The sequence below is a fragment of the Chinchilla lanigera genome, unplaced genomic scaffold (genome assembly GCF_000276665.1).
Source record: "Chinchilla lanigera isolate Chin_1 unplaced genomic scaffold, ChiLan1.0 scaffold00021, whole genome shotgun sequence".
Taxonomy (NCBI): domain Eukaryota; kingdom Metazoa; phylum Chordata; class Mammalia; order Rodentia; family Chinchillidae; genus Chinchilla; species Chinchilla lanigera.
In genome coordinates this window covers 215,144-236,200 of record NW_004955422.1, presented here as the reverse complement: position 1 = coordinate 236,200, position 21,057 = coordinate 215,144, and the positions used below count along the sequence as shown (strand labels likewise).

The window sequence follows — 21,057 nt, the reverse complement described above, 5'->3', positions numbered from 1 at the left end:
AAAGATATGGCAAACATTTAAAGAGATGGAAGTGCTAACTACCTTAATTGGATCAGTATAATTATATACCTGAGCTAAATTACCCCCTGCACCCCCTAATATATACTATTAGTATATGTCAGTGAAACAATTAGAGGCAGACAGGAAAATTGACCATCTCAATTTTAATCATTCACTAAGTTCAACAAATCTCCATAAAATGTTACTAAGCAGTCTTGTCTAAATACACGAATCACAAGATTCATCTGATATCCCTTTTTATTATTTGACCCCAGAGCTTCTTCATAACCTTTTTTACTTCCTCGTTTCTGAGGGTGTAGATTAAAGGGTTCAGCATGGGTGTTATTAGGGTACAAAACACAGTCACGGCTTTGTCGGTGGGGAAGGAGGTCACGGGTCTCAGATAGAGATACGAACAAGGCACAAAAAATAGGACAACAACCGCGACATGAGAGGCGCAGGTGGACAGGGCTTTGTGGCGCCCTTCAGAACTGCATGTCCTCAGGGAGCGCAGGATGATGACGTAGGAAGCAACCAGCATAGAAAAAGTGAGCAAGCACAGCGACCCACTGTTGGCAGCGATCAGGGGCCCCAGAGTGAGTGTGTCAGTGCAAGCCAGCTCCAGGAGTGGGATTAAATCACACATGAAGTGGTCAATGACATTGGCGCCACAGAAAGGTAACTGAGACATAAGCAAAATCTGTATCCCTCCATGAACAAATCCCAAGAGCACAGCGGCCCCCACCAGGGAAGCACACACAGGTCGACTCATGATGGTCACATAGTGCAAGGGTTTGCAGATGGCCACGTAGCGGTCATAGGCCATGGCGACGAGCAGGATGATCTCGGCTGCGGCAAAAAAGTGTTCAGCGAAGAGCTGAGTCATGCAGCCGTTGAAGGATATGGTGCTGTTTTCCGAGATCAGGTCCAAGACCATTTTGGGAGCTATACAGGAAGAGTAGAAACCATCTATAATGGACAGACAGGACAGGAAAAAGTACATGGGGGAAGCCAGGGCGGGGCTGATGAAGATGGTGACGGAGATGAGCGTGTTACCTGCCAGTGTGATCAAATAGGTCAGGAAACACACACTGAATAGGAGCTTCTGCAGTTGTGGATTTTGAGTGAGGCCCAGGAGGATGAATTCTGTTACATTTCTCATCCTTTCCATCAGTTAGCCTGGGTTGTGGGCATATGATCCACCTGAAAGAAAATCATGGTAATTTGGGGTTCTGATAGTATAATTCAGTACTAAAATACTTTATTAGTTCAGGACTCCTGTTCTATGAAATTAATGGTGTTATACTTCTGCTCACCTCTGTTCTTTTGTAGACTATTGTATAGAAAAACAGAATGAGGGTAGATTTCTCCTAACTCACTTTAATGGATTAATAATAGTAACTTACGAGTACCACTGAAGTTAAGCAAGGTGTTTGTAAGAGTCAGTGCTGATGTGTTGACGTCCAAACTTTCTTGCTCTAAAAATTCTGGATGATATCTTCTTTTCATTGTTCAGATAATGTGTGTGTATAGAAAGATGATCAATTACCATAACTTTGAATTTATACTTATCTGTTGTCACGAGTATTTATGGGAATGTGAATACAATATTCTACTAAAGTCATCCATGTGTGGCATAGCAAAGTAACAACTCTTGTTAAATATAAACCAGCTGTTTTCTGTGATCCAAGACTCCTATCATATGAATGCACATAGAGATAGGGACAGATCTACACATGGAGTTGTTTTCTCTATGTCTGCTAAGGAAATTCTCTTTTACAGCTCACTGAGCATAATTCCTACGACAGCCCTAGATGTTGTGCGTGACATGACAGGACTATTTTTCTATGCTCTTTTTCTTACATCTTTAGAAGTGGCTATGTAAATGGTACAAAGTTCCACTAAAACTCATACCACTCTATAAGTAAATTTTCCTTGCAGTTGAACTTTTATCACATATAGAATTATATTGTGTATTAGATAAGCTTCCATGCTTAGATATTACAAATAGAACTAAAGGAGACACGAGGTTACCTTGTGTCCCAATGATAAGACATAAATGTTAGGGTCAGCTATGATAATAAGATTTCCTCTTTTGACATAAATTCAGTCAAATAAGATTTTGAATTTTTTGCAGCTTTCATTGCTAACTGATGGAAGTACTGAACATATAAAAATTATATTCTGTTTCTGGAATGATCTAAGCATGGATTTTTCAACAGCAAAAATATGTTGGTTTTTATTCTTTCTCCTCCTCTTTTCTGTTTCCAATCCAAATCCCTGTCAAAACACATAACCACGTAACTTTTCAAAAAATTTCTGAGCACTAAAATCAGTGTCATGATTTCTCAGATTTAATGGAAGTGAGGAAAATTATCTTCAGTTTTCAGGAAAACTCATTATCTGAGGTGCTTTCCTTTGATTCATGGCTTATATAGATGGTGACTGTGAGGTTAATCCTTAGGAATAAATTTAATTCACAAATTCTTCTTTCAAAGTGGTAGCATAAAAGTCATGAAAAAGGGAAACATTCAAGCCATTAGAAACAGAAGCATATAGATTTGGTGTATTTAGTGAGATCTTTATATTAACTACAATGCTTTAATAGGACTCTAATCATTCTTATGTGGTTTTTCAGAACCACAAAGAAATGTCTTCTATTAATATTTTCATGTTCCCCTGTCTAAATTCATTTTTGTAGCTAAGTACTAAATTTCAGGTCAGTTGTGTAACTACAAATAGTACTGCATTGCAAAGAGATGGACTAATGCTCACACAATTTGGGGGAAAAGGCATAGTTTTCACTGACCTGGGCCTGGTTGGTGGTGGATTTCTCAGTGCTTAGAGTCAGTGTGGTCATCACTTTCTTCTCTTCTGTGCGCCGGTAGCACAGCTTTGAGTGGGTGTTGTAAACCGGGAGGTGGGACACTGGAATTATCTTTCTAGACATTTCTGCAGTTTGGCCATTTTTAGTTTCTTTGGTTCTCACTGGCAGTCTGGATTTATTCAGACTGTGAGCTGTTTTAGTCAGGAAAACTTGATGCTTCCGGGACTTCTTTTCTACTCTCTTCCTTTCCTCTGAAACTATCTCCTTGAACTGTACTGAACTGAAATAAAAAAAGTGGGAATAAAGCCAAATGATCAAATTATGAAAAGCTACTGTATTCATCCAACTCTAAAATATGTAAAAGGATAAAATCTGCTTTGTTGGTCATTATTTTCTACACCAGCTTTTGGCTTCCTAAGACCCCATGCACCACTTGGAGAGAGAATTCTTTACACTCCTAAGCCGGTTTCCCTTTTCAACTCTCTTCCCGGAAAACCGCTCAAGCACAGGGGCAGCGTCTCCCGAAGCTTCAGCTTGTCGGTCCGCGGCTCTGCTGCTGTCGGTTCTCGCAGACTCTTCTCCGCAAGGCTTTCTTCACTCACTCTGGAAAGGTTTAAAGAGACTTCCACGGACTGCACAGCTTGGCACTGACCTCTCAAGTTCCCAGAGGGTTAGTAATTGGCTCTGCTGAAATCTTTGCCAAGGCGACCGTCAGGATCTTTCTCTTACCCTACTTGGCGGCCGCGACGTCATTAGTGGTTAGCTTTAGAAATGCAGTGGAAGTGGGGTTAGAGATATTTCTAGACTCTGAATGCTGTATAGTTTGGAAGACTTAGGTACTGTAGTTTGGAAAGAGCTTTATTTAGCTTCTTTGGTAACTGTGACGTTGTTGAACTTGGGCCAGGATGTGGGGTGGTTTTAGGCATAGGGCGAATAAATTTTTTTGAAAATATGGCTGAAAAAATGGTACAATTTCTCTGAAGAGTGATTATGTATCTGCATTAAAGGTTATGTGTCTGATCCCCTTGGGAGACTGTGACATTTTTATTAGGAGGTGACTGAGGCATTTCGATGGCAGATGGCAGGAATCTCAGGTACCAAAGACTGGAAATTTATGTATTTATTTATTGTTTTTTTTCCTGAACCGGGAATCGAACTCACGACCTTGCGCTTGCCAAGCAGGAGCTATGCCGCTGAGCTAAATCCCCAGCCCCATAAAGACTGGGAATTTAAAGGTCCTAGAGATAATCAAGTTCTTCCGGGATGACTGCTTAGATGCCACATCCTCAAGGTTAATTCATGGGCATTCATCCTCTGTTTGTACTCCGCAGAGAAAATGCTGATATCTAGCATTAGGTCCCATGCTTTCCAGTGGTAGCGATACAGGAAATCACAGGCAGACGGTCATAGTTGAAGATGCCCACAGATGAAGCGGGGAAGCTCTCGGCAAGGAGACTCATCTACTGTCTCGTTCGCTGTGGCTTTTGAGGAGATGAAGAACTGGCTGCGCCCTCACAAGGAATCAGCTTTCGCAGTTATGGACCTTTATTCTGAATGAAGCAGACACACTCCAGATTCCAGGACCAGAAAGGCAGTGCGAAGCTTTTAGCTCTATTCTCAATATTGGTTAATTTTTCACCAACCTCATTCATAAGTCCTCTGGTTATTTGAAAAACTGTGGCATATATATGCATATATGTATAGCAGAAAATATTATTTCAACAGTGTTAACATCGGTGGCATTCAGTGCATCCACATTTTAAAACAGCCACCAGTCCTATTATCTACAGACATTTTTCATGTTCCCAAATTGATGCTCCTTACTCAAATAGTTACACAGTAGTGTATCTTCCCTTTTCAGTCCCTAGTACCCACTAGACTACTTTCTGTCTCTATGAATTTGATAGTCTAGCTTCTTCCTAGGTAGAAAAATACAGTATGTGTTTCTTTGCCCATGTCATGTTTTTTTGGTGATGCTGAGAAATGAATCCCTTGGACCTTGCCTGTACTGGGAAAAGGAGGTTCATTCTCAGCCTCCTCGTGTATGTCTTACTTCATTTAGTGCAATGAGTGGAATAAGTCTGTGACATTAGTGTACACATGAATAACCTTAGTATACTCAAGGTTCATTTGAGTTGGTATAGGTGTCAGTGTGTGAATCTTTTTTTTTTTTTATATTGAATCGGTACTAAAAAGTCTCCCCTGAAAGAAAAGCCCAGAACAAGATGGCTATGTAAGTGACTTCTACCAAATATTTAAAGAGTAATAACTATTCCTAAACCTTTCCAAAAAGTTGAAAAGGAGACAATGCTTCAATCTCAATTTATGATTCTATCACTACCCTGATAGCAAAGACACTAAAATAAGTAAAAACTAAACCATAGGCTGATATGCTTGATGATCAGAGATGTGAAGATCCCCTGCAGAAGTGGATGCAAGCCTGATCCAGTACATGCAAAGCAATGAGTATTATACATCACATTACCAGAACAGGAAACAAATCCACTTGGGTCATCTCAATGCATGCAGAAAAAACATTTGATGCAATTTAGCAAATTCATAGTAGCCAAGATACAGAATCAACCAAAGTGTCCACCAATGGGATGACTGCTGAAAGCATATGTAGGATGCCTTCACCTTGGAATGCTATTCAGCTATATTAAGGAAACTATCTCTATTACAGCTCATCGAGCATAATCCTAAGACAGCGCTAGATATTGTATGTGATACATTTGCGAAAGTATGGATGAACCTGAGCACTTTATGTGAAAGGAAATAAGCCAAAGAAAAGCACCCACTGCATGTTCTCACTCGTATGTGAACTCTAACAAAGGTTCATCTCATGGACACAGAGAGTTGGATGGTAGTTACTAGAAGCTGGGTTAGTTGCAGATAATATTGGGGGAGATGTCGGTTAAAGGGTACAAAATTACAAAATAAGCTCAAGGGATTTATGCTACAGCATGGTGACTATAGCAGATGACAATATAATGGATTTTTGAATATGGTAAGAGAATGGATGTCAGATGTTCTCACCACAAAAGTGATAGCTATGTGAGGCAATGCATGTTTTAATTAGTTAAGTTTAGTAACTCCACATGTATATGTACTTCAAATTACCATGTTATACAGGTTTATACAGAAATATATACAGTTTTATCTGTAAGCGTAAAAATAAAAAACATTGAAACGAGTTTACGGCTGGCTGTCTTTTTTGAAGAGGATGCGTTCTAAGAGACCAACAGGTTTCTGAAGCCATAGACAGTACCAAACCCAAAAACTAAGCTCATATTCTTTGTTGTGGCCATAACTTTTCTTGATATACAATAGCCAAAGTTGTATAGAGTTCTCCCCTTTTGACAGTGTCATACTCTAATTATCTTTTAAGGCTGAATAATATTGCATTTTATGTGTATGCCACTTTTTGTGTATCCATTTTCCTTGAGTTTTTAATAGTAACAATACGTAACATAAGATCTACTCTTCTAACAATTTTGAGGATAGAATATAGTACTATTAACCATAGACACAATGTTGTACAGAAGATTTCTAGAATTTATTCATCCTCCACAACCGAAACTTTATACTTGTTGAGCAGACACTGTGAGCCTCAAAGTTCATTAAAGTAGTTGTGTATGACAGGATTTCTTCCTTTTGTAAAGTTGCACAGTATCCCATTGTATGTATATACCATATTTTGTGTGCCCATTCATCTGTAAACGGACACATATTGCTGCAAGGGTTGAATCATGTAAAATGAACTCATCCAGTGTAGATATCTCTTAGGTTTTCCTGACTTCAATTTTTTTTGGATTCTCAAAAGTTCCTTTTGTAGGAGACTGAGGGAGCTCGTTTCTGTATTCTGCGGTAGCTACACCTTTGCTACCAACAGTGCTCACTGGGGCCAGCCTGGTGCTGGGCAGGCTTGAGACCAAGTCTCTGTGCTGTAGAGACTGAAGCTGGTGGTGTTGGGCCTGGGGACTGGGCTGTGGTGCAGTCCTGGAGCCTGGGGCCATGCGGGACTGCCCAGTGCTGAGTTGGACGGTGGCAGGCTTGCTGTTGTGATCGGAGGCAAATGCTAGTGCTTATCATCTCCTTTCCCCGGACCGAGTGTTCCCATCTCCATACTGTGCTGCTCGGGGTTGGTGGAGAAAAGTCTGAGGCAGGAACTGAGTGCTCTTTCCTGTCCTCTTCTATGGTCCTTTTTTTGTGCTAAACCCTGGTGCTATAAGCTCACACCTGGTCTGTCCAGCTTTTGTGAAGGAGCTCTTGTGCATGAGCTGCTGTTCAAATTGATGCTTATGAGGAGGGAATAAGTCCTGGAAAGTCCTGTTCTTCAATCTTGCTGTTGTCTGGCTAGGTCCGGTTACAATTTTTGATGAAGAAACCTAAGATTGAGAGAAGGCTTTTGTTTTGGTCCCTATTTTCAAAACAAAACAAAGTTAATGAGATATAAATAACAGGGAATTGGTGGAAAATTGGAGCATATGCTTGGAAGAGCATGTGCTTCACAGACAGAGGATTTTCTGGTAAGATTTGAAAAACTAGTTCAACTCCAAGTTCAAAATTTTGTTGGCATTGATTAGTTTAAAGTTTTGTGATGTCCTTCAGTATTGCTTTGCACTTTTAGGTAAAGTGAGAAAGAAGATGATGTATAAGTTTATAGTTTAAAATTTCACTTGTGTCATATATTTTGTAAATATTACTATTTTTTATGATATGGAAAAAATAGAAACAAAGTTTCAAAACAAAATAGTAGGAGAATAACAATAGTCAATGCATTGCACATTTTTACCTTCAAAGTAGTTACTCAGAGTACAAAATATGGGCATAAAAATTCTCTAAATGGTATTAGCGTAAATTTTCTTTTCAATGAAATAAGAGAAACTAGTAGTGTAACTATCTTGTATTTTCTTTTCCCTTCCTTCCTTTCTCCTTTTCCTTCCCCTAGTTCATCTTTCCTTTTGAATAATTTCTTCCCATTTCGCAATATCTATTGTACATTTTGGACCTCATTTACTCATTCTATGCTACTTGAAAATCAAGATAATTGCAAAAGTTACATATCCTATTCTTTCTTTAATAATGGTAGGTCTTTAAAAAGAAGAAGTTAGTTGATGTCATAGTGAGAATGTGCTATATCTCCCTGTGGTAATGAATCCTGAACTCTTATGGTTTAACACATAGAATTTTATTTCCTGTTCAACCACTAAAGATTGAGTCCTGGTCCTCTGGGGCAGTGTCCTCCATGTGCTGATTCTGTAAGCCAGGCTGTTTCCCAGGCATTTCAATGCGTTTTCTAGCCTTGCTGTAGCAGGGGAAAGAAAGCTAGAGAATTAAGCATGCTGGCTCTTAGAGGCTATTCCCTGAATGTGATACAAATCAATTCTGCAGACATGGTTCCACCTCAAAGAAGTGGGCTGGAAAATATGGTGGTAGCAGCACATTGATATGTAGTGATCAGCAAGTGTGCTGGCCACAGCTGAGAAAAACTAATCTTCCAAAAAGAATGCAGTGTTTACTAATCTGCTGCATGGTAAAAGGCATGCAACATACATGTCATACGGATCGCAGGCATTGCTAAGGAGTCCTGTGGGTTTTTCACTGTCTAGGAAGGTAGAATTAAACTTGCAGGACTTCTTTCCTAGCTGTGACTTAAGTTCTTTTCTTCTTTTTTCTAAATCTGAGTGCTTTCCCTTGAAATTACGCTATGTGTACTTCCCAAACGAGGCCCTACCTCATTATTCTGCAGTTTACTCCTTGAATTTGAATGCGCACAGTGTCTGTCTTGATTACTTTGATGTCATGAACTGTCTCAGGTATTCTGTCAGCCACCTCTGTTCTTATCAACTGAGTCATAAATGGATCCAAGAAGAGCTATTTTGGAGGTGAAATGGTGTATGGAGTGCTTTTGATGGAAAAAGTTCTTCACCAAATATCTTCCACCTGAGAAACAATGTCCAAGATTGGCTGTATTTGAAAACGTTTGCTTTAGGCAGAGAAAATTATTTCTTATAGAATGAGTGGAATTGGAAGATAAATGGTGTCCCTGGAGTTATGCATCATTAATTTCACTGTCATTCCTTCTTTAATGATATCTGTTCCTCAAAAATCCTGCATTCTTGGTTGTTCTCTATCCCTCACTATAATACTTCCAATTTGATTTCATTAGTGGAGATTAAAACTGCATTTTCAACAAAATCTTAAGGTACTAAGTCTCTCTGTTTAAATATTATAGTATCTTGGCCTATTAGTTATGAAATCTATACATGGAGTTTTGTAGAAAATTATTCTACAGACTACAAACAGTTATGGATTTTCTACCTATAATGACATTTCTATGGTGACTAGTGATGTCCTTTGGGTCAATAATTTTGCATAGATGACAAGAATACAAAAATTGGAAGAAGCATCAGTTATCACTTAGTCAAATATTCATCCTTCCTGAAAAAAGAACCAAGAAAGAAATTCTGGAGAACATAGAGAAAATATACTTAAACTGATGTATGCTGACTTCAAGGGCATTTCCTTTCCTATTGGTCACGTTATTGCTAAAGTGTGGATAGATTTGTATTACGTTCTCTGCTCGTATGAATTACAACCTGAGCTTATTCTTTGGCTCCAGAGCTTTTTCATGGCACTTTTCACCTCTGTGTTTCTGAGGGTGTAGATTAAAGGATTCAACATAGAGGTCACCACAGTATAAAACACAGCTACTCCCTTATCAATGGGGAAGGTGACCATGGGCCGAAGGTACACGAATATACAGGGCACAAAGAACAGGACGACCACGGTGACATGGGCGGTGCAGGTGGACAGAGCCTTCCGCTGCGCTTCAGTACTGCGAGTCTTCAGGGAGCAGAGGATGAGGACATAGGAGGTGACAAGAACAGCAAAGATGAGCACACACATCAGCCCACTGTTGGCAGCAACAAAGAGTCCGAAGACGTGGGTGTCCACGCAGGAGAGTTTTAGCAGAGGGAAAAGGTCACAGATGAAATGGTCAATGACATTTGGGCCACAGAATGGCAACCAGACCGTGAAAAGAATTTGGATGAGAGCATGAAGCAGTCCCCCGGCCCAGGCTGTGGACACCAGGAGGCCACACACACGCCTGTTCATTGTGATCACATAGTGCAGGGGCCTGCAGATGGCCACGTAGTGGTCATAGGCCATCACCGTGAGCAAGATGATCTCCACTCCTCCAAAGAAATGCTCCGCAAAGAGCTGAGTCATGCACCCACTGAAGGAAATGGTTTTCTTTTCAGCCAGGAAGTCAAATATCATTTTGGGGGCCATGGTAGAAGAGCAGCAGCCATTAATGAAAGCAAGAAGGACAGAAAGAAGTACATGGAGGAGCCCAGGGCCGGGCTGCTGGTGATGGTCACAACAATGAGTAAGTTACCCGCCAGGGTGAGGCAGTAGATGACTGCAAATACGACAAATAAGAGTTTCTGGACCTCTGGGTTCTGTGTGAGGCCGAGCAGGATGAATTCTGTCACGTTGTTCACTTGTTCCATGAATCCAGTTTGGCATGGAGATAAATAATTGAGCTGTGGATAACAGAGGTATTGAAATTGTGCCAGATAAGTTTTGAGCAAACATACTTTCTACCAGGATTTTCTACAACACTGATGAAATTCCAAGGAAAAAAAACTTGACCTAAAAGTTTGCCCACATCACTAGGCATATAATGAACAACTTTGTCTCTGTCTCTGTCTCTCTCTCTGTCTTTCTGTCTGTCTGTCTCTTTATGCATCTCTCTCTCTCTCTCTCGCCAAGCATGGCTTTGTGATATCGACTCATCACCGACCTTTCCTGTAATGGAATGTGGATAGGTATCTCCTAGTAATTGCCAACATATATTTTTATTTTAAAGAGAATAAAAATAAGAAAAAACGGTTAAAAACAATATAAACTTTCAAAACATGCTAATAGGAAATCAACAATGGTTGTTATATTGCATATTGTTATCTTCAAAGTAGTTGTTCAGATTACCAGATATAAGCATGTAAAGTTGGTAATATAAATTAAGCATTAACTGTTCCTTTCAAGAAACCGATAAAAATTTAGAGTACCATTATCTTAGCTATCAGGGAAAAATATATTTTCCTATAGGAAAACTAGGAATAAACAGAAGATGACAGGAGGAGCAGAGGTGTGAGTCCCTGGCCTCTCTTCTTCAGGCACTAGTGCTGAAGAGGCTACAGGGCAGAGTTTGTTTTGCTTGTTATTTTTATCTTGTTTCAGGGCAAATAAAAAGCATCAGCTGAGTTTAATTTGAAGTTAGGGGTGATGTAGTCACATTCCAGCATGAAGTTCACTGAATGTTTGAGGCTGCAGGAAGATATATCCTGGCAGTTAAAACTGAGCTCATGCCATACCCAAAGCACGTAAGAATATACATAATCAAGATTATACTCAGACACCTGTGGAAGAAGCGAGTTCTGCAGAGGGTAACACAGACTGTGTGATGCAAAGAAACACTCCTCAAATTTATTAGAAACACTTTTGTTTCTCATTTGGACAACTTCAGCTATTGTTAGGTTTCAGGGGCATTTTACATTTTAAAGCCTACTCTAAAGAAGGTGTTGAATAATTCCCTGTATTTGTTACAGAGCAATATTCTCACTGTGAGGAAATAAAAGCACTATAATTGATTGAACAGGGTGTGTTCTTTAGAGTCATATGAACCATTTTTACAATGGATTTTTATCGCTTTTTAGGCACATGGTGTTCATTCAAATCTTGGTCTTACTGCTCCTAAATGTGTTTACATCTAAAATAGAAAAAATAACAATAGGGGAAATGAGGAATGTCATTATCACATGTATCAAGCTGAGATCCTAAAGTTTAAGCATTTTTTCACATATCATCCAGATTCTGGTAAAGGAATAAAAAATATCATTATTTTTATCTTTGAATTATTTGTTTCAGTATTATGAGAGAAGTGATGGGACAATACGCAACCGAAGAGATGAAAAACCAATTATATTCAGAAAAAAGTTGAATATAAAAATAAATGCATTGGGCAAAAGAAGATTAGATTTGAAAAATTCAAAATTTTCTTGACATTTAAAAATACAAATAATGGGGGCTGGGGATTTAGCTCAGCGGCAAAGCGCCTGCCTGGCAAGTGCAAGGTCGTGAGTTCGGTTCCCGGTACCAGAGAAAAACCAAAAACAAAAAAAAAAAAAAAAAAAAAAAAAAAAAAAAAAAAAAAAAAAATCGATGAATATAGATAAAAGGATATTAGTTTTCAAAGATATTAAAAATAATATGTATATTTCATAAAATATTTTTAAGAACTAGATAAGCATTTTTCAAAACTAATTGTCTTTCCAAAAAAAGCATACATTGAAGACTTCAGATAAAACATAGATCTTTTCAAAAGGTATATCTGGTTTTTGGGTAGTGATGGACATTTTGAGAAAAAGCACAGTGTTGCAAATGACACATTTAAAGACATAAAAATCTGGGATATTTTGGAAAATATTTGCGACAACTAAAACTATTATTGTTTTGAACAAATCAAAATATTTACGTACTATTATAAAATAAGGGAAATTAATAAAAATAATTCTAAAAATCATCTAAAAATTCTCTATTTCATTAATCATGAAAAAATACAAATTAAAACCAGCGAAATACTTTTACCTCATTTATTTTACAAAGATTTATGACAACTTTGCAATGCAGTGCTGGTGAGTGTGTGTTGATATAAAATATTCTGAAGTCTGATCTTATATAACAAGGTTTTGATGACTAGTCAGGTTTTCTAGTGCAGTATTTCTTATTCATAGAGATTTATTCAACATAAAATAGGCATGTTACAAAGACAGGTCCATTTCAGCATATACATGCATGATAGGAAGTAACAAGAACAATTCAAGTGCTTATTTAATAAAAAACTAAGTGAATTATATAGTTGTGCAGTGTCAAGTAGAGGTCAAAGGTATTTGCAAGAAAAACCAATGAGGTAAAAAGATTCTTTTGATATGATATGAGTGGAAAATACAAAACATAGAAAATACAAATTAGCTTATCGATAATGATCTAAACTGTCCAAAATGCTCTATACCCATATGAAGTATCTAAGAAAAGAACATGAAAGACCAACAAGCTCATACTGTTATTGGATCCACAATATCCCGAGACTGAGTATTCTGCTCATAATTCTCTGTGACAGTAGGAACACATTATAAATCTAACACACCTGTAAACCAAAGACCCTACTATGTTGAGAACTGAGGGAAGAAGGAGGACAGAGATGTGGGCAGGGATGGGATGGAACCAATCCAGTATGTGCTGTGTGTGTATGAATGTGCCAAGGTGAAACCCCCTGTGCCATATAACTCACACGTACGAGGTTGTACCTACCTCTTTGAATGTGTTTGGAAGCCACAGCATCCCTCCATAGCAATCATCTTATTTTAGAGAACGGTTCACAAGGAACCAGTATTCCCTGACCATCACTAGCTGCTGCTTTCCATGGGCATCCGTGTACAGACTATGTATAACATTTCTGTGCCTCATTTAGTGATTTGAAAGTGATTACGAACAGGGATTATCTAGATATAAGTACCGTGTGCTAACTAACTGTGCCACTGGAGCTTCAGGGATTATCTAAGTAAAGCTGAGTTTATGGGCAGGCTTTATTTTGCCCTATAGGTCACACAATTCTAGTGAGGCACTAACATTCCAACCCAGAAAATGAATTTTTAAAAGACAGCCTCAAAACAGTAGGTATCAAAACATATTTTTAGAGAAAAAAAACCACTGATAATTGAAGGACATCTCTCTCCAAGGCATTTTACTACACTTTTGCCAGACGAAATGACCAGTAAAGTATATTATAAAAAACATTCTTATTTGAGATCTCACCAGATGCAAAATCCCCAAAATGGCAGAAGAACTATGAGCTAGGAGCTCCATGAAATCTGTAACAAATGAAAATTGCTTTGGAGTGGCAGGTCCCTGAATTCAGCTGTTTTACACTCTTTTCTAAATACATGGGCTTGGACTGAAGATAACACTTTCATCCCTAGAAGTCCAATCCAGATAGCACAGACACTCACTACCTAGTAGCATCAACAACATGTGGCTGCTTATGCTGCTGCTCAGAGGCTCCGAGTCTGTCCTTATAAACATGCACATGTGTGGTTTCAGGGAGGTCGTTAGGGGATGTTATGCAAATGCAAAGAGTGGGGCGTGCTCTAAATTCTCAGTTCCTAGAGAATTACAATGAGCAACTCTTGCCAAGATGGCAACCAAATCAGTTTGGCCTGTTTTTTCTCTTGGGACCATGATATCAGCTGGATGCTGGCTTCCCCCATGCATTTTTTCCTGGCCAACTTATCTTTTATTGATAAATGTTGTTCTTCCTCTCTCACTGTTGACTCCCTATATGAGGGCACAGTCATCTCTTATGAGTGATCCATGATTCAGCTCATTGGAGCCCATATTTTGGGAGGTATTGAAATCAAAATCATTCTGCTCATGGTGATGACCACTATGTGGCCATCTGCAAGCCTCTTCACTACACGACCGTCATGACCAGGAAACTGTGCCATGCTGGTGGCAGTGGCTTGGCTGGGGAGCTTCTTGCACTCATTGGTTCAGCTCCTACTGGACCTTTGATTGCCCTTCTCCGGGCCCAGCATGACTGACCACTTTGTCTGTGATCCTCTGGTGCAGCTCGCCTGCACTGACACCTATGTCACTGGTGTGCTGGTGGTGGCCAACAGCGGCGTGATCTGCCTGCTGAACTTCCTCATGTTGACTGCCGTCTGCGTTGTCATCCTGTGCTCCTTGAGGTCCCGCAGTGCGGAGGGGAGGCGCAAAGCCCTCTCTACCTGCGGGGCCCACTGTACTGTTGTAACTTGTTCTTTGTGCCCTGTGTATTTAATTATATGCGTCCATCATCTACTTTATCCGTGGAAAAGAACATGACAGGTTTTAAGGCAGTCCGATGCCTATGCCGAATCCACTGATTTATACCCTGAGAAACAAGAGGTAAAAAAATGCCATGAGAAAGTTCTCCACATGATAAGAAACTGCAGGCGGATAATGAGTGCCAAAGCAAGGGGAAAAAAGGAAGTTTGTTTCTATAAGTAAAACAACCAAAAAAGCTCATTGTTCATTATTCATCTTTTTTGTGTTCATCAACTTTAATAGTTTACTTAGACTTTTCAATTGACTTGCATAATTTTTGTGTGTAATAAGGGTTTAGGATATATTTATGTCTCCTGAATTATTATTTTTCCTGTTTTCAATGAGAGAAAACTATGTTGTTTGATGTGGTTAATTGATTCTTCAAGGTTATCTAATTTTGAAGTTCCAAGTTATTATTATTATTATTTGAAGTTATTATTGTTCGAAGTTATTATTATTATTTTGAAGTCATTATTATTATTATTATTATTAATTATTTGTTTTTTTGAGACAGGGTCTCGCTATGCAGTTCAGGCTGGCCTGGAGCTCACTTTGTAGCCCAGGCTGGTCTCGAACTTGGAAGAATCCTCCTACCTCAGCCTCCTGAGTGCTGGGATTACAGGCGTGCGCCACCACGCCAGGCTCAAAATCACTTATTATTGATCCATCATCGTCATCTGAACTTAGCAAGCCACGTCGACACCGTACGAGTCTGTGTGGTAGAAACACAGGAGGAAACACGCGGTAGAAACACGCGGCAAGCCTGGCTGAGTGCCCTCACACACAGCCTGCGTCCCAGGCTCCTGCGCATCCCGGCCTGGCTTCTCTTAGTGCTCCTCCCCGGCTCTGTGACGTCAGCAGTGCGGCAGCGGCAGCAGGTGAGTGGGGAGCCAGCCCTGGAGACAGACGAACTTGAGTCTGGATCTCATTTTCTGTGCTTGCTACTGACCTTGACTAAGTGGCCCAAAACGATATGAACCTCTGGCGCTTGCCCTTAAAAGCCTGATGTTTTAGATTCCACATATAAGAGATAATGCGGTATTTGTATTTTTGCGACTGGCTTCGTGTTTTGAGCACAGTGTCCTCCAGATCCATTTATGATGCGTCAAGTGTCAGGATCTCCTCCTTTTTTAAAGCATTAAAAGTAAAAGTAAGAGAAAAATTGTAAAGAAAATCTGCATTTCGAATTGTTATTGTGCAAATTAAATGAGGTGATCTATATAAAGTTTTTAAATACAGTTTCTGACAATAGTAACTCCCAACATATATGTATTGATTCATATACATGTGTACTTAGAAAAACTCTGATGTATGTGCACATGTAACCATGTACAATGTTATTTACCATAGAATATTTTGTAATAATACAGAAACCACCAAAGAGATGAATGCTTCAATAAAATATGAGAGACATATTGGATTTCTGTATAGTAGTTAGAAATAAATTAGATTTCTATATACCAATACAGAGTAGTCTGAAAAAATAATAGTGTACAGAAAGGTAAGTTGAAGAATGGTGTACCTAATATGATACATTAATAGAAAAATCGCTAAATGCCAATATTATTTTATCTCTAGGTATGTATGTGTAAGTGTATATTTGTGTATGTGAAGGTTAGGGATTGGAAAAATACTATCAAATTCATAATATATTTTTTGGTCAAGAGAAATAGAAGAGCAGAGGAATATTTTTTAATATCCCTATTTTTATTTTTATTATTTTTTTGGTACCGGAAATCGAACTCAGGACCTTGCACTTGCCAGGCAGGCATTTGTGCCACTGAGCTACATCCCTGGCCAATATCCCCATTTTATTTTTATTTATTTATTTATTTATTTATTTTTTATTTTTTTTATTTTAAGGATAAAAGGAGGGAAACATTAACAGACATACAACATTTTACAACATATCACAAGCACAATACAGACAATACAGAGTTACAAACAAAGTGGTAGGGAATTAACAATGGTGGTTGTATTACCAATATCCCCATTTTAAAACAATGTTGTATTCACATGTATTTGTATTATAAAAATGAAAGACAAACAGAACAGATATGTCACATTTAAGAATAGTTTCTTATTGTTGCTACAAATCTGTTTTCTTTTCTTTCTTTCAAAAGAAGGGAATTCTGACGATGCTTATCTCTTGGTGCCGGGAACTCCCTGTGTCCCAACGTACTTACGACAGCCATGCTCATGGTGACCCATCTGATTCCAGACCCATCTGATTCCCACTCTTTCCATGGCTCCCATGTTCCCTCCCTCACGTTGCCACTGGGGTCTCTTTGCTCCTCAATGATTCCTTCTTTACTGTCTTCAACTTCTGTAACCTTGGCTAGGCCTCTGCTAGCCTAAAAAGTAGGAACATGCTCTGAGGAGATATTATTTATTTATTCAGTTTACATGACTTTCTGAGCAAATAAACATTTGTGATCCTCAGTTCCCTCTTTCAGAAATGAGTGTTTTATTCCTTAGTTTGTGCCTCAGTCAAAGGAGAGTATATTTCACAGGAAAATGGTAGCTGACTGGCGGCTGGAGCCTGATAAGTGTTGCTTTCCTTCCCTTTACAGAAAAAAAAAAAAACAACAAACTAAGGTTTGTCAATCTCTTTAAAATAAAATAGAGCATTGTGAAAAGAAATTCACTCCTCCAGAACACAAATGAATGTGTAGGTAAAGGCTTAATACCTATTAACCATCATCACTACACTGCCACCACCACCACCACGATCATCATCATTATCATTTTGTCATCAATATCACTGTTATTAATTTTACATTACCTTATTTCTCATTCTGTTTCACTGGGAATGAAATCTTTGGATGATTTTTAATTTTTCAAAGCTGTTCATTTTCTATGAATTATAAGGTAGACATTTGTTAGAAAATTACAGTGCAGCCTCTGGTCTTCCACTGTAGATGTTGTACATGAGATCTGGTGTTGAGTAAAGTCAGGAGAACACAGGAAATGTCAGGCACAGGTGATCCTGGGATCTCTGGGTTGGACGTGTTACTGACCTCACCCACAGAGACCACAGGGTCAGTAAAGAAGGGGACCTTTTGGCCTGGGCACTGGTGTCTTCTTTCTCCTTTTCCAGAGCATCAGATGATAGAGGATCCATTGTTTTTGAGAGCTTTGAAGTCAGTGCTGTTCAGGGATCTCACAGTCATTCTTGCCATTTGTTACTACAAAAATATTTATGTGCATATTAATCCGCATTGAACACCCTTACTGAGATGCTAAGTCACTGTTATGTGGTTCCTACTCGTAAATGGATGGCACTTAGAACATATTGTAAAGTGAAGAGAGTTTGGGACAGGAGACTCATCCTCTTTGATCATGGTTAGTGAAGGACAGTAGTGGTGCCCTTGGATTCCTCTGTTAGAAGCTGTAGCTTCTGGCATCTCTCATGCCCTGGTGACATCCTTGGAGCTTGTTCAGTGTTGGAACACTGTTCACAATTTTTCAACTGACATCTGCTTTCAGTTTAAATAATTCAGCCTTATTTATGGAAGTACGTGATGTCATGGCCTTTTATCAGGTGGAATCAGGGAAAGCAGTGAAGCAACTGGTTTTTATTCATAATGGCAATAGTGCTGGAGATAAGATAAAAAATGGGGGCTGTCTAATTTATGCTTACATGGTTTGCAATTTCTCTAATCGCTTTTTTATTGTCAGAGCCCTCTGTTCCTTTGTCTACATCTCACATATAACTTTAATGTTCAGATGCATTCACTCTTAACTCTATTGGGCATCCTCATTGTATTTCTTTTATTCCAGCCAATTGTTCTCCCAATTCCTTTCAGAAATAATTGTATAGCTGAAGGAGTGGCATATATGCCCCTATAGGAGTGTTTGCAAAATGGCTCTTTCTGTGTGACTGTAAGCAAAAAATTTTCTATTACACAGTAAGCCAACTTTTGTAAATCGGTCAGTCTAGGAAGATAAAAAAACTGTTCTGATGAACATACTTCTTGAAGGTTTTTCCTGCTGCTGGACATTTCTTTCATAGTTGTCTTTCCTCTCTTAAAACACAGCTTTATTCTGATTGCAGCACAGAGTGTGAAAGTTGTCAGGAATATGGTGTTGATCCCTTTTATACCCACAAAAGAGACAGCAGTATAACTGTAGTAGGCTCTTGGTACTTGTAACCTTTGGGGGCCTTTCCTCACAAAAGTAATAATAATTATGTTTTATGAGTACACAGGTATAAAGATGAATATAATACAAGTTGGATTTAGATTACATTTATCTTTTCTTCTTATTTTAAAGAAGTTGGGCTGTGTAAATATGATGGGATCTTGGCTGTCTTCCTACTGTGTCTCAATGTCAGCCCAGGACCTTGTCTTTGCGTCTGATGAAAATTAAAGTCTCCAACAGTGGATTAATGCATAAAGAAAATGTGGCATATATGAATGGTAAGATTTTATCCAGTCATAAAATTAACAAAATCCTGTCCTTTATGGCAACATGGGTGGGATTAAAGAACATTAGGTAAAGAACATAAGCCAGGCTCCGAACAACAAGCTCTGCATAGTCTTACCCATAAGTGGACACTGCAAAGTTGCTCTCATAGAAGCTGAGAGAATACTAGTGGTCACCAGAGGCTAGCACGACTATGGAGGAGTGGGAATGAAGGAAAATTGGATAATAGGCAGACAATAAGAGGAAAGAGTTTCAGTATTCTACAGCACAATAGGGTGGCTTTAGTTCACAACAACATATTATATATTTTATAAAGAACTAGAAGGCAGGAGTATAAAGATTCCCATCACAAAGAAATGTTAAACACTGCTTGATTTGATCAGTATACATCCTATACGTGTGCAGAATTATCACCTTGTACCCCATACTACTATTATACATCATTAAAGAATTTAAAGCAGAGAGGAAAACATGACTTTCAGTGTACCCAGTCAAGGAGAACAAGTCTGTATAAATTGCCACTAGATAACTCCAGTCTAAATACACGAATCACAAGATTCACCCAACATTCCTTTTTATTATTTGACCCCAGAGCTTCTTCATAACCTTTTTTACTTCCTCATTTCTGAGGGTGTAGATTAAAGGGTTCAGCATGGGTGTTATTAGGGTGCAAAACACAGTCATGGCTTTGTCGGTGGGGAAGGAGGTCACGGGTCTCAGATAGAGATACGAACAAGGCACAAAAAATAGAACGACAACCGTGACATGAGAGGCGCAGGTGGACAGGGCTTTGTGGCGCCCTTCAGAACTGCATGTCCTCAGGGAGCGCAGGATGATGACGTAGGAAGCAACCAGCATAGAAAAAGTGAGCAAGCACAGCGACCCACTGTTGGCAGTGATCAGGGGCCCCAGAGTGAGTGTGTCAGTGCAAGCCAGCTCCAGGAGCGGGATTAAATCACACATGAAGTGGTCAATGACATTGGGGCCACAGAAAGGTAACTGAGACATAAGCAAAATCTGTATCCCTCCATGAACAAATCCCAAGAGCACAGCGGCCCCCACCAGGGAAGCACACACAGGTCGACTCATGACGGTCACATAGTGCAAGGGCTTGCAGATGGCCACGTAGCGGTCATAGGCCATGGCGACGAGCAGGATGATCTCGGCTGCGGCAAAAAAGTGTTCAGCAAAGAGCTGAGTCATGCAGCCGTTGAAGGATATGGTGCTGTTTTCCGAGATGAGGTCCAAGACCATTTTGGGAGCTATGCAGGAAGAGTAGAAACCATCTATAATGGACAGACAGGACAGGAAAAAGTACATGGGGGAAGCCAGGGCAGGGCTGATGAAGATGGTGACGGAGATGAGCGTGTTACCTGCCAGTGTGATCAAATAGGTCAGGAAACACACACTGAATAGGAGCTTGTGCAGTTGTGGATTTTGAGTGAGGCCCAGGAGGATGAATTCTGTTACATTTCTCATCCTTTCCATCAGTTAGCCTGGGTTGTGGGCATATGGCGCACCTGAAAAGGATCACAATAGTATTGTATTTTTATAAATATAACACTAAAACACCTCATTCCCTTGTTAGTATTGCTCTTTGAAGTTAATGAAGTACACCTGCTCCTTTAAGACATCGTAGGAGGATAGATTTTTCTAATTCACTTTAATGGAATAGTGATAATTCCTTACACGTATCACAATAAAGCAAGGTGTTCTTAGGAATGAATATTTACATGTGGTTGATATCCCAATTCTCTTTCTAGCTCTAAAAAAAGTCAACAGTGGCTTGTTTTCATTGGAATAACTAACAATATTATTCTAGTGAATAAATTTTCTTTTCTGTTGACGTTTTTTCACATATAGAATCA

At 39.2% G+C, this 21,057-nt stretch overlaps 3 protein-coding genes and 1 pseudogene across 4 annotated transcripts; 1 reads left to right on the top strand and 3 right to left on the bottom strand.

The window, feature by feature from the left end:
- Nucleotides 1-163: 163 nt before the first annotated feature.
- On the bottom strand, nucleotides 164-15,602 carry LOC102014456 (olfactory receptor 4C45-like). Of its 2 annotated transcripts, none has more exons than XM_005383944.2 (4): nucleotides 15,356-15,602; nucleotides 2,810-3,107; nucleotides 1,057-1,203; nucleotides 164-945 (listed from the first exon to the last, which is right to left on the bottom strand). In XM_005383944.2, the coding sequence occupies exons 3-4, from the start codon at nucleotides 1,169-1,171 to the stop codon at nucleotides 242-244; spliced, it is 819 nt and encodes a 272-aa protein (XP_005384001.1). In that variant the 5' UTR covers nucleotides 1,172-1,203; nucleotides 2,810-3,107; nucleotides 15,356-15,602; the 3' UTR covers nucleotides 164-241. The 2 variants fall into 2 exon arrangements, with proteins under 2 accessions (XP_005384001.1, XP_005384000.1); XM_005383943.2 differs by having other exon boundaries at nucleotides 164-969; nucleotides 15,356-15,444.
- Nucleotides 2,765-10,541, bottom strand: LOC102030645 (olfactory receptor 4C5-like). Its single transcript, XM_013513824.1, is given in 4 exon segments — nucleotides 2,765-3,107; nucleotides 3,281-3,430; nucleotides 9,405-10,155; nucleotides 10,158-10,541. Coding segments are annotated over 4 exon segments (1,434 nt in total). The 5' UTR covers nucleotides 10,348-10,541.
- Nucleotides 12,554-14,827, top strand: LOC102030327 (annotated as a pseudogene).
- A 4,145-nt stretch (nucleotides 15,603-19,747) lies between the features above and the next one.
- Nucleotides 19,748-20,677, bottom strand: LOC102029982 (olfactory receptor 4C45-like). Its single transcript, XM_005384931.1, has one exon. The coding sequence runs from the start codon at nucleotides 20,675-20,677 to the stop codon at nucleotides 19,748-19,750; it is 930 nt and encodes a 309-aa protein (XP_005384988.1).
- Nucleotides 20,678-21,057: the final 380 nt, after the last annotated feature.